At 33.7% G+C, this 14,424-nt stretch overlaps 1 protein-coding gene across 3 annotated transcripts in view; it reads right to left on the reverse strand.

Annotated features, from left to right (window-relative positions):
- The window catches only part of LOC136037921 (semaphorin-1A-like), a 233,001-nt gene extending 218,865 nt beyond the window's left edge, over nucleotides 1-14,136 (reverse strand). For all 3 annotated transcript variants that reach the window (XM_065720778.1, XM_065720777.1, XM_065720776.1), the window contains exons 1-2: nucleotides 13,997-14,136; nucleotides 12,006-12,213 (exon numbers count right to left, since the gene is read on the reverse strand). In XM_065720778.1, coding sequence (XP_065576850.1) covers nucleotides 12,006-12,108 — 103 coding nt within the window. In that variant the 5' untranslated portion in view covers nucleotides 12,109-12,213; nucleotides 13,997-14,136. The remainder of the gene's footprint in view (nucleotides 1-12,005; nucleotides 12,214-13,996) is intronic.
- Nucleotides 14,137-14,424: the final 288 nt, after the last annotated feature.

A 14,424-nucleotide genomic window follows, 5' to 3' on the forward strand; every position in this document is an offset into this window, starting at 1 on the left:
TTTGTTTGTTTTATTGCTATTATAATAAAGAACATTGAACCTTGGTTGAATCAGTATAAAAAGGCAATTTTTTATGCATTAATTGTTATCAAAATTCTATTTTTAGAGTTTCCGTTACTATTCGGCCGAATCTTAAAGCTAATTAAGCTAATTACTAATAAAGCTAATTACTTAAAGCTCGTTAACTGTCTGATTGGCTACAAAAAAAAAACATCAAAAAAACTACAAAAAAAAAACAAAAAAAAACCTCCAGCTAGGGAATAATCAGGACTAGCTTCTTCCTCAACCCATCTTCGTTGTTATGCTACAGTTTAAAACAATGTTTTAGTATTAAAAAGTATCACCTTACCTAAACAGTCATGGAGGAGTATTAAAAGGGATATTTTTTAACGCATCTTCACTCCTCAGCGATGCTTCTCTAACTGATATTCAAACTTTTCATTCGTAATCAGGGCGTTATAAACATCACTTGTATTTAATTACCTAAGACAAATATTAAGTACATTCTTTTCATTATTCACAGAGCTTTAATTCAATAGAGCCTAGTAAAAACTAATAAAGAAATGACCTCTTCGTTCTCTAGAATGAAAAGTTTGATCTATATTGAGGCTTAATCAAACTTAAAAAATAAGGAGGATATCGGCCCAATTGTAACATAAACTTTAAAACAGGAATTTTGATGGCAATAGATATGTCAAAAGAATTGACGTTTTAAAGCTGATTCCAAACGCATTCATTAGGTTGAATGTTGCCCATCAAAAGCTAAGTGCCTGGGAAAATCTGCCTGATTTTAAAAAAGGGGAAAAACTCCCCCGAAAAGGCAAGTAATCTTCGTGTGAGAACCACATCATTAGATTCAGCATATCAAAAAATCCTAATTTAAATGTTTGAAATTCCTATACACAAAATATGTAATTGTACTTTTTTCCCAGGAAAAAGATCACGGATGCGTGTTTATTTTCTGTTTTTTTTTTTTTCAAGGAGTGATCATACCAAACCAGCGACCCTAGAGGATTGGGAGAGGGCTCACCTCTAGTTCAACCGACTTTCATAGAAATTGATCATAAATTAACCTCTCAGTCATTCTAGAATGAAAACTAGGATCTCTATTGAGGCTTAATAATACTGAAAAAGATGAAAAAATTTCCAAAATACCTTATAAATTTACCCAACGAAAACTTTTCCATAGACATTCTATCCTAAGAAAAGATCCAAATGATCGTCCCAACAAAACTGTTATTTAAGTTGACATAATGACAAACGATGAGATAAATTTAGAGTCTAGAGCCATTTTAGCACCCATATCTGTTCCTAATCATGGCTGATCAATGGATTCGGCGTTCAGCCAAAGTATAAGGCGTTACCAATCACATGCAATTCAGATCGCTTTTTTTTCTAATCCTCTCTTAGCAAAATCGGGAAGGAGTGAGAAGGCACTTAAGGTCTGAGTGACAGAAAAATATAAAAGGCTATTGAGAAATGGGAAAATGGATTTTCAATGTGCTTTTCTATTTTAGTTATCGTCAATCCAACATCAAAACATGCTAAAGTGCAAAATCAAGTCACGAGTAGTTACAGTTTTAAATTGATTGGTTAGAAGGAACAAATAGTAAATAGTCTCAGGCTGTGCCAAATTTGGACAACTCGGAAAAGAGACTCTTTCGGTAGGTTCTAAAATTTCACCAATCGGCATAGTAGACAGTCATTTGTGGTCCATCTAAATCAAAACAAAATAAAATTTGCCAGCTTTTGGATGAACAAAGAAGGAAGTTAAAGATGATCAGAGAATGTCTTCCGTGAAAATATATGACGCTTCAGTTCAAAATATCAACATTATCGAACGGATGCTCCCTCTCAGAAGTCATGTACACCAGGTAGCATGTGCCAAACGTATTGGAGTGTTCCAAGCGTTTTGGAGATTGTGCCAAGAGTGGCAGAACTGCACAGCACACGTGGCGTTCTGAAATGTATACCAGAGGGGAAAGTGTTCGAATATTTTTGTATTTGTCTTAGCGTTTTCCTCTGTAGAGAGGAAGTCTTTAGAACCGGGGAAGCTTAGCTCACCGGGAAGTTCCAAAGGCTTTCAATGTCGTATCTCGTTAGAAATTTCTTTAGGGTCATCAGGGACGTTTTGAATCGCAGGTTTAAAAAATATAGAATTTTCTTTTTGGTCACTTCAAAAAAATTCATCAGCGATTTTTTGAGGGTCATTTGACTGGATTCCATTGCAAACCAGCTCAGTAACCGTGTGCCCACGAGGCTTATGTGTGCAGGCATATTTCCAAAACTTCTTGGGGTTAGCTGTTGAGGTTGCCACGATAGCCTCCTCGTAATTATAGCCTCCGTGTCTCCTATATTACAGAAAAAGCACTCTGTCCCCACCTTCCCTTGATGGTGTTCTGGTATATACTATGGACCTTTTTCATTGCAGTGCAACATAAAAAGTTTTGAGATGGCATTTAGTCCAAAATCCAAAGTTACACTGGAAAAAAACTTGTTCCGATATAGAAGATAGCCATTACAGCAGTTTCATCATAGCAACAACTAAGTGCTTTTAAGAATTCTTTTATTTGTCTTTTTGGAAATATTATACTCTAAGTTAAATATTATCCTGTGAGAGTTCAGATATCTTCTATTTGCTTAATCATTATTCGTGAGATGAATAAATATGAAATTAAGTCGTACATAAAAATCGCGTGCGTATGCACTATAAGCAGCACAGACCAATCCAGTCCACTGTGGTTTTTAAGCATCAAAAGTCCGTAGATGTGACAGGGATGGTTAAAGCACATGACCAAATAATTATCATCATAGACAAGGCAGGCACGGGCGCAGGATTTTTTTTTCAGAGTGGGATGGGGGTAAACAATTAAACAAAAATACTTGATAATTTGAATAAGTCATCACTAAAAATTGGAAATAAAAGGACCATGGAAGGTACAGACCCCTTCCTTGCGCAAGTAGTTTTGCATTACAGAGAACAGACACTTCTTGGCGTCGAGAGAATATGAAGTCTTAAAACCAACCTAGTAGTTGTGAAGCAATAAAAGAAAGGTAAAAAAAAAACAGAAAAGGGGTAGAGACAACTCGAGGAAACATAAGACAATTTTATTTCTACTCTATAGCCTAGTTTTTAAAAGGAGATACAAGAGTAGAAAAGATTATTCGCAAGTCATAGCTCACTTAGGGATGGATTAACTTTAATCGAAACTTCTTTATACGCCCAAAAAAATTAACCTTACCACTCATAGACAGCTGGACTATATCTTGACTTAAAATTCACCATTTCTGGGAAAGCCACCAAGTGACATCATGTGGTAACTTAAATTTGCACTCTTCTTTTACGGGGCGTCAAGTCGTATGTGACACTTAGTGTTTAGTGTTTTTCATTTCTACCAAGCCACTGTCATTCCAGAATTGTGTTTATGCTAATATTTCTAAGAAAAATCCCATTTAAAAATTTACAGTTTTCTTGCTAACATATACAGAAAAGCCCAATTAAGAAATATATATAAACAGCTTCATATTGAACGCAAATTAAAAAAAAAATCAATCAATCAATCATTTTATTCGTACTAATTACTAAAGCAATATTACACATGTAAAACAGTTACTCTGCCAAAGAAGCTTAGCTTGTTGTGGCAGGAGGGGGGGTAAAGAAAATTAAGGAAACATCTGAAGAATCAACAGTGGGGAGGAGGGCAGGGACCAAAGAGCCCTTCCCAATTCGTATATATCGGTCTTTATGAGTCTTTCTCAGACAAAACCGACCAAGTGATCTAAAAAATCAAAACCAATCAATACGGGTTTTAACGTCACTCGGCCAATTTTGCTTTGTTCGTGGATGGGTGTTGCTGCCGCCCTGGCGAAATGGGGGCACCTTGCCCAATTCGCAGACTCGGCTGACGCATACATTTCGTTTCCTATTCAAGCATTAAGTTGTCCATTAAAAAGATAAGCTTACCGGCTTGTGGACCTTACACAATTGTATTTTGGTTATAAAGGGCAACCCTGGCTGAGCATTATCAGAACAAAACGAGTCTACAACCACGAGGTTGACCTCCTGATCTTTAAAACTTAACTAAAGATAGCGGTGGGAAAATACTTTGTCAGAACAGGCTATTTAATGAGATTGCAGTTTAGATATTGGTTCGCCAAAAGAGATGTACTAAATGGAGATACATTCAAATCAGAAATTATAAAATAATAACAACCCGCCTCTTCACCTCTTGTAGCACACCATGTAACCGTTAAAGGTTGTGAAGCTATTTTGACTCATAGGCGGATACATCTTTTTAAATAGCTGGTTAACAAGGAATAATAACTCATTATTAAAGAAAATACAAATATAGCCTACACATTTTGACCGTTTAAAATACTTTCTCCGAAACATTTCTTAGAAAATGTACTCTGAAATATTTCTTAGAAAACTTGCTCCGATGAATTTTATTAGAACTACAATCTATCTTACTCAAAGCCACACTGATTATTATGGCATCCCTCCCCCCATAATCAAGAAATTACTACGAATTGTTCCAGGATTTTGTCTGTATCTTCAAATGATTCACCCGTTTTTTGTTTTTTCGTTTGTTTTTTTTGAATTGGGGCCCGAAACAAATTAAATTCATGTGTGCGAGTCTGAGTAAGGTAGTGATAGATATTATTCGCATCAAAATAATAAAACAAGCAGGAAGGGATCCAACCCAAAAATTTATTTGAAGAACTCTCCCGGAAAATATTAAATTAACTGTAGTCAGAAAATGCATACTTTACCATTTTGACCCACAACCCCAAGTAGCACTTCTGTGACGACGTGCTCAAGGTCTAATCTGGGTACAATGCGCAATAAGAAGGGTGACAAAAAAGCAGAGATCTTATAAAGTAGTCTTGAAAAGAAAATTAAAGTTGGAATTTACAGCTATTTCAGGCATTGAAATGAATGAATACTATAATAATGCCAATCATGACACGAGAATAGAACACCTTCCCATTATCAAATTCATAATAAACATCTTGACGTCAAACAGCCATGAAGACATAGAAGTTAAAACTTAATGGTACTTGTGTATTATCCCGAACACACTGAAGAAGCTTGCTCAGTTTGATCTGAGAAAAACCGGTTTTTCTGTCTGCAATTGGTGATAACTAGCTTAACCTGAGTGGAAAAATTACGGTGCAGGTGAATTTTAATTAAACATTTAATATATAGAGGTGGTTAGGGGTTAGGTATTTAATATAGTTCTTTCTGGGCTCCTTGATTTTAATAATTCTAAAATATTATATTTTCATTATATTTTGGTATATATCATTATGATTAGCCTCATTTCACCTCTCGAGTGCATTCAGGATAATACACAACTACCAACATGATTTATTAATTGAATAGGTTAATAATAAAATAAAACACGACTATATTCATTTTAACTGAATGCTATATAGACCGAACTCAGCCTAACCCTATCTAAGTAGAATAAATACTTAACGAAATGTTGTATTGCTGACATACTTATAGTATTTTAAAAAGAGTATGTCTGAATTCGCTTTCATGGATGTTGAAGCCCTTTCTTACTCTTGAGATGACAATTTGAACTTCCAAATTCGCACAGAAGTTAAATCTTCCCTCTTAATCATGAAGTAAACACCACATTTCAGAAGTGTAAGCTCACAACAAAGTCAGTGTTTAGATTATCCCAAATTCCCCAACCACTAAAATTTCCAAAGTGTTTATATTTTGGCAGTTAGTAAGGCAAACTGAGATTTGACATTTTCAAGAGACAAGAAGCAGTCGCTTTTAAAGTCAGAGCAGGGAGTAACCTAAGAAAAACAGACGTCCCTAAGTGAGGAATATTGAGAAAAATAAAATTTAAATGAATTTAAGCCAGGAATATTGGATAAACATTCAATAAAAGCTCTAAACCCAGATCCAGGCTATATACAAAGCCCAGTAAATATAGAAAAAAAAATCCAGTATTTATCTGTTATTCAGTACACACTCGAGAATTTGGATCTATAAAATCAGACAACAACTGGCTTATGTTGTTTATATACGGAGACAATTAGCTTAGGCTCAGTGGAAAACTAAATTGTAGCAATATTTTAATAAATATTTAGATGGTATTTACATTAGGTTATGTTATATTTTGCATGCAGCCCTGCTATATTTAGCCCCCAATCCTCCCCCCTAATATGCAAATTTACAGCCCAAATTATAAATATCCTATCTATCTCCCAACGTCTCAGTTGTTTCAACCCAAAACCTATAGATACAAATTCTCGAGTGTGTACAGGCCAAGGCCGTATCCATGAGCGGGGGTAGGTGTTTGAACCTCCCCCCGAAAAAAGTGCGACTTGTAAAAATGTAACCGAAATAAATATAAACAAATTTTTCGTGTTTTTTTACGGTTTTTGTGTACCCCCCCCCCACTACTGAAAAAAATCCTTTTGTAAACACACCCCCCGCCCCGAAAAAAAAACTGGATAAAGCCCTGGTACCGGCGAACAAATAAGTATCCAAAATCCAATTAAACCAACAGTTAGAAACAATTTTACAAGAACATATTTTGAGGAATTGTACTTGAAATTGTGTGCAGTAGACTCCTTCTTTCGACAAGAATATCGTCAACAATTCTTTTTAACAATTTTATTAGTTATTGAAAAAAGCAAACTTCCTCGAAATTATATGGACGTGGATGTAACAACATAAACTATAGAAGAAGATTATAACTACTATCAATTTTTCAATTTTGATTTAAAGCTTCTCTGTAGTTTTTAAACAGACACAACTGTTGGGTGAAACAGGTTATTTCAAAAGCAATCATAATTTTTGATAGTACAGTAACGGAGCATGGATTCTCTAAAAGGAAATCCCACTTGGTAGCTGTTTCATTTAAAAACCTTACATTATGTGTACGAAAAGCTATAATATTTGAACAGATCGGTTTAGCAAAATTGCTGCTCTGTTCTTGCGTTGATACGATAACTCAAAACCAATTAAGTTGTATGTCATTGTTTGATAACTATTACTACTACTACTACTAATAACTCACTGCAGCACCAAGCCGCCTGAGACCAACACAGCTACGTACGCTCCTCCTCCAACCTAATCTATTTAAAGCCTCCCTCTTTACACCCTCCCAGGAAGTTCCTATTTCCTTTAAATCTTTATTTATGACATCCTCCCAACCCAGACAAGGACGACCTGCTTTCCGTGTAGCCCCAGACGGTTGGCCAAAAAGGACAAGTTTGATAAGACAGATGAAAACTGAAAAAGTGCATTTCCCAAGTTTTTAACGAACGGCTGTTTAAACCAGGGCTGCGGAGTCAGAGTTTTAGTAAATTTTTGAATTTTAGTAATTTTAGTAATTTTACTAAATTAAGTTTTTTAGTAATTTAGTAAACTTTAGTAATTTTTGGTTAATGGAATCGGAGTTGGTGCTACATTGAAAATGCCTGAAGTCGGAATTCCCTACTGTTTCTCCGAGTAGCAAAATAAAGAAAGGGAATGTGATGCCTTTTTAAATAATCAAGAACGTCTAGGCATATTAAAAACCCGATGAGATAAAGAAAAATGGATTTTATCAATGAATCGATCATTTCCAAGTTTAAGAAGATGGGACTTGCCCCAATTTTTCTTAAATATTCCACATAATCAACGAGTTTCTTCTAGTGTAAAGTTTAGCACCCTGGATTTTGAAAATAAATTTTTTAGGTATTTTCATTGTAGAAATCGAAAAAAATTGCACCGCTATACTACTTTTTGAAAAGCAGTAGTCTACTACAAACTCAGGTACTTAAGTATTATATCTACCTCACTCAAGAAGTGAATTTATGTTAATCATAAGGAAATAGCCTATACCAAAATATAATGAAAATATGATATTTTAGCAACAAAATTGTGTAAACTACAACAGAGAATTATGAAAAGCCCAGAACGCATTATATTAAATAACTGAACAAAAGGTTATCTCACTCAGAATAAGCTAATTATTTCCAAGAGCAAACGAAGAAACCGGTTCTACACCGAATCAAGAGAAACAGTGCGGTCTATGTAACACAATAGTATCCGAAATTAAAATATTAACTCTTATGTAGAAATAACATGAAGCTTGAAAAGCTTTGAAAGATGTGCCACGTTAAATTTTCTGATTGTTGGTGGATATTATATTGCCCATTCAATCACTCATTCAATTATACGACGGCAGTTGTCTCCAATAAAATAGCAAGGATTGTCAATATTTCAGTACGTTGTCCCTGCTCTTTGCACTAGCGATAAGAGATAAGGCGTCAATTTCACTTGATATTCTTAGCAACATAACCTTACTTCATTTTACTGCTATTTATAACCACGGTCACTTGGGAAAATTAAATAAACAATCCTACAAAAAGCTTTTAGGAAATCACTACCAGATATATTCCCTCACGCCAAAAAACATTAAATGTTTAAAGATCAGGGTGTTGCGAAATATACGCATTTGGGGTCAAATTTTCAAAGCAAGAGATTAATCCCAGTTTTTCATAGATGTGGAGAGCTTGATGCAATCGAAACAGCTTCGAATCCATGCCAATAGACAGTTTGGGAGAGGAACATTTTCCCCTAAATTTTGATTTTTTTTTTTTTGAAAATACCTTGTTTTTTGTATTTTCATTGAAAAAATTCGACTCCCTAGATTAAGAAAAATATATATTGCCCTTCCCCTACATTTTCATGAAGTAGCACCACTCCCAATAGTGTGAAAGAAATAACCTAGCTCAAAATGCTTCGCTAAGCGCACAGACGTATTAGTCAAAATACGGTTCAAAACGCTGAGAATTATCACAGGCCTAAACTGTTCACTATGAATATCATTAAGAAGTTTATTTTCCCTAGACAAGGCGCAAATTCAGCAATTTATTTCGGGAGACGTAAAAAAAGGGCAACACATGAGAGTGTAGAAAAAGCCATAACATTTCCGGTCTGGGACTCAAAAGCCCCCCAGTCTATGTAACACAGATATTTTAGCAAAGGTACTTTTATATTAAGTAGCAAATCAAAATTTGCTTATCCACCAAGTAACACATTTTCAATAGATGCATTTAAATGAGCAAAAATATAAATAAAATATTTATCTATGTTCTATATCAACAGATTGGAGCGAAAATCATCAAAGAAACGTTATGAATTATTCATCAAATCTTCAATCTAATTAACAGCCTATGCAGGTATATACACGGGGTTTTCGTGATTTGTTCTTATATTTTCATTGTAATTCGCTTATTTTTGAGTTTTATAACACCCTTGTCTGATTTTCTGCGCACATCCCTACGCTAATCTATTAAATACCGTTTAGAGGGAGGAGACGATTGGGAAAGCTGCACTTATATCAGTGGCAGTTCTGGCCTCTCTGGCTCCCGGAGATATTGATTAGCGCCCCCTGCTTCCCAAAAATTCCCATGTCAAATTTTAACAAATTTTCATTTTTTAACAAAACTGGAATACAGAATATCACAAAAAATCAAAATTCATTAAATTTGGTATAGCCTACTTGCTCGTTTTAATGTTACTCCTTACTTTCAGTTAAAAAAACTTATTTTTTTCATTTGATTTCTGAACATTTTTTAATTAATGTGGGTTTTGATTTCGGCTCACCGTACATGAATAATTAAAACGAAATTTGCATATTAATTTTACTTTTTCTGGTTAAATGGCTTTTTCTAATTTTTGATCGGACGATTTTGAGAAAAAAGGAGCGGGGAGGGGGCCTAGTTACCCTCCAATTTTTTCGGTTACTTAAGGGCCACTAGAACTTTTAATTTTATTTGCGAACGTTTTTATTAGTAATAGATATACGTAACTTACGATTTAACTTACGTAACAAACTTCTATATTCGTATATTTTTACTACGTATATGAAGGGGCTCCTTCCCTCGCCAATACCCCGCTCTTTAAGCTAAAGTTCAAATTTCGTTCCAATTCTTTAAGAATGATCCCTGAATCAAAAAGTCCGTTTAAATAGAATAAACAGCTCTTTTGAAATTACTAAAAATACTTATATAATACTATAGGTATTTAGGAGGGGACGAACCCCCCATATACGTAATAGTTTCTGTTCGTTTTAATGTTGCTCCTTACTTTCAGTTGAAAAAATCACTTTTTTGTTTAATTTCTACTTGTCTTTTTAAATAATGCTGGAAAATCCAGCGCCCCCTTCGTGGAAATTTTCTGCGCACATCCCTACGCTAATCTATTAAATCCCGTTTAGAGGGAGGAGACGATTGGGAAAGCTGCACTTATATCAGTGGCAGTTCTGGCCTCTCTGGCTCCCGGAGATATTGATTAGCGCCCCCTGCTTCCCAAAAATTCCCATGTCAAATTTTAACAAATTTTCATTTTTTAACAAAATTGGAATACAGAATATCACAAAAAATCAAAATTCATTAAATTTGGTATAGCCTAATTGCTCGTTTTAATGTTACTCCTTACTTTCAGTTAAAAAAAACTTATTTTTTTCATTTGATTTCTGAACATTTTTTAATTAATGTGGGTTTTGATTTCGGCTCACCGTACATGAATAATTAAAACGAAATTTGCATATTAATTTTACTTTTTCTGATTAAATGGCTTTTTCTAATTTTTGATCGGACGATTTTGAGAAAAAAGGAGCGGGGAGGGGGCCTAGTTGCCCTCCAATTTTTTCGGTTACTTAAGGGCCACTAGAACTTTTAATTTTATTTGCGAACGTTTTTATTAGTAATAGATATACGTAACTTACGATTTAACTTACGTAACAAACTTCTATATTCGTATATTTTTACTACGTATATGAGGGGGCTCCTCCCCTCGCCAATACCTCGCTCTTTAAGCTAAAGTTCAAATTTCGTTCCAATTCTTTAAGAATGATCCCTGAATCAAAAAGTCCGTTTAAATAGAATAAACAGCTCTTTTGAAATTACTAAAAATACTTATATAATACTATAGGTATTTAGGAGGGGACGAACCCCCCATATACGTAATAGTTTCTGTTCGTTTTAATGTTGCTCCTTACTTTCAGTTGAAAAAATCACTTTTTTGTTTAATTTCTACTTGTCTTTTTAAATAATGCTGGAAAATCCAGCGCCCCCTTCGTGGAAATTGTCTTCCCCCATTAAAATTTTTTTCCATGGAAAGATCCCACGTAACCTTCGGGGACTGTGGGGGATTAGTTCGTCCTCAAAGACGTAGTTATTAGATTTTTCGACTATGCTGAACAAAATGGTTATATCAAAATTTCTATCCGGTGACTTTTTTTAGTACCACTGGGTCGATACGATAACCCTTGAAAAAAAAATAAACACGCATCCGTGATCTTTTTTTTGGCAAAAAATGCAAAATTCCACATTTTTGCAGATAGGAGCATGAAACCTCTACGGAAGGGTTATCTTGTATGCTGAATTTGATGGAGTGACTTTCATTAAGATTCTTTGACTTTTAGGTGGCGTATCCCCTTTTTTTGAAAATAAGACAAATTTCCTCAGGCTCGTAACTTTTGATGGGTAAGACCAAACTAGATGAAACTTACATATATTTAAATTAAGCATAAAAATTCGATTCTTTTGATGTATCTATTGGTGTCCAAATTCCGTTTTTTTAGAGTTTCTCTTACTATTGAGCCAGGTCGCCCTTGACTTACAGGTCGTTGCCACGAACTATTTTATTTTAATAAATATAAAAATTCAAAATTTACAAAATGACTTTAACCGTTTGCTTATTTATTCGAAATTTTGCACCCCTATAATTGTCGCATCCAGAGGAGCAACTGCTTCCTCTGCCCCCCCCCCTCCACCCTAAAACCGTTTCTGAAATACACGTACATAATTAGAGAACAGGTCAGAAGAAACTAGTAAAGACAAATTTGGAGTAAAATTCCAAAATAAAAAAGGAACACAACCTAAAAGCGCAATAACAGTGACTTAAGCGATTTATGAATTTGAGATTAAAAAATGAACATAACACAAATCAAACAGACAAAAAATTTGACAAATAAACTTACCATAAGTGACAAAATGTTTCGGTCTTAATTCCTCCTGCCATGTTGCGAATAATCCAACTATTAGAATTTGCACTATCACTAAACTTTTCTTTAAGACAGCCATAACTTAAGGACACTAAAAAAGGCAAATTAATAGCCTTTAATTCACAAAATGTATTCCATAGCAGTCGTACTTTTGTTTATCACCAACTCTGCAAGTTCGTAATCCCTAAAAGAAATGAATTTCAAAAGGACAAAGAAGTACAACGACAAAACTTTTTAAAGCTTGAAATTAAACCATATAACCATAAACCTATAACAGGGCAGTGGCGGTTCTATTCTAGCCCCTCTTGCGCCCGGGGCAAAACCTTAATTAGCTTACCCCCCCCTGTCTCCCACACAAATTTCAGGCCAAATTTTAGCATGATTTTTATTTATTAAGAAAATTATTTTCAAATTATTAACAAATTAATAATTTATGTTTTTTTTCTTTTTTTAATCCATTGAAATGGCTTAAAACTCTACTCAAATAAAAGGAATCACATTTTCAGAACTAAAAACAGAGAAAAAGAAACTGATAACTGAAAATTAGGGTAAAATGTTGTTTTGTCAAAATTCCAAATAGGTAGCCTATCTGTCAAGCAGGCAAATTTCTAAGACTTAGAAATCACAAGAAAGTAAACATGAAAACTTGGTAATACCTTCCTAAAGTGTGTTTTTAGCCCTGGATTAATTAACAAAAGTTTAATTTTGCTAAGGTGACCCCTTTCCAAGATAGCAAAAGGTAGCTAAACTAGAATTTTACCAAAAAGACAGCACTGCGGCACTGCTCTTTTAAAAGTAATAAAGCAGGATCAGAACTTGCTTGTTAGACGATACACACCTAAGAAGTAAAGATAGGTTAATCCTAATGAAGTACACCAAAGCATGATGATAATAGCCTAAAGCCTAATGTAGAAACAAAATTATGGAAACTATGGTGAATATTTCGCAGTTCATACGATATACTTACCAATAAAGTGAACATACCACTCGATGCCTTTTTTCATTTTCTTTACGAATATAATAATTGCTTCTATTGCAAATTCAAATTTAAGCACTTTTGGAACTCTTAAAAATGACCAAAATATGGGGTATAAAAAGGCTTAAAACAATGGTCTCAAACTTTGAACATAGCGCCCGATGCCTTTTTTTATGTTCTTTACGAATATAATAATATAGTAATATATATATAGTAATATAATATAGTAATATAATATAATTATATAGTTATAATATAATTAATATAATAATATATTAATATAAATTAATATATAATAATAATAATATATTATAATAATATAATATATAATATAATAATAATATAACATATTCTAATAATAATATATTAATATATAATATATTAATAATAAATTAATATATCATAATAATATAATTATAATATAATATAATATAATTATATAATATAATTAGATATTATATAGTAATATAATATAGTAATATAGTAATATAGTTGCAAACTCAAATTTAAGCACTTTCTGAGAAATTCTTCTTCCTTGACGCCAAATTTTCAATTAAATTAAGCGTTTTCGGTCGTTTTCGATAAAATAATAGGCTACTACATTTTCTCAGCGCCCAAATTATTTATAGTTAGGTTACGTCAAAAAGTGCTTAAATTTGAATTTGCGATAGAAGCGATTACTATATTTTTAAAGAACATAAAAAAAGGCATTGGGTGGTAAGTTCACTTTATTGGTAAGTCAATTATATGAAATGCGAAATATTTACCACCAACTCTACTATTAAACATTTAATGACAAAATACTAGTTTAGCTACATCCGACCCCAGAGAGGGAACCAGTTTCTGTCAGATCTTATACAGCGTCATTCTTGGGTGTGTTCTGTTTAACCGACAATTACTGCAGAATCTTGTGTTCTCTTAGGCTAAATAATCCATATAATATCAGGCTATGCATAATTTTGAGAAACATTATATTTACACTCAAACTTACCAGTTAACTAAACATGAAGCTACCTATCCACTAAAACGTATTAATTAATCAAGAAGAAGTTTCCATTATTAAAAATCCATTATTGTTCAAATACATTCTAAACAAAACTCCCCACTGAACAGGTTCGCATCCAGCAAAAGACTGAAGCTTTGAATGTTATGAATCCATCCAGTGATTTCGTGGAACCGGTTTTACGTTTACTCTATCGTAACAACACAAAATTAAAGTCCAATGAAATACTAACAGAAGACACATCAGTCCTTTATTCCTTATTAAAAATCAAATAAAAAAAACAACAGTTTTATCTTACTGAAATTAAGGAGCGACATTAAAACTTAAAATGAAACAGCTGCGTATATGAAAGGGGCTGTTCCCTCCTCAACACCCGCTCTTTACGTTATCAAACTTTAACTCTTTCTATCAACTCT

The sequence above is a fragment of the Artemia franciscana genome, chromosome 17 (genome assembly GCF_032884065.1).
Source record: "Artemia franciscana chromosome 17, ASM3288406v1, whole genome shotgun sequence".
In the NCBI taxonomy this organism is placed as follows: domain Eukaryota; kingdom Metazoa; phylum Arthropoda; class Branchiopoda; order Anostraca; family Artemiidae; genus Artemia; species Artemia franciscana.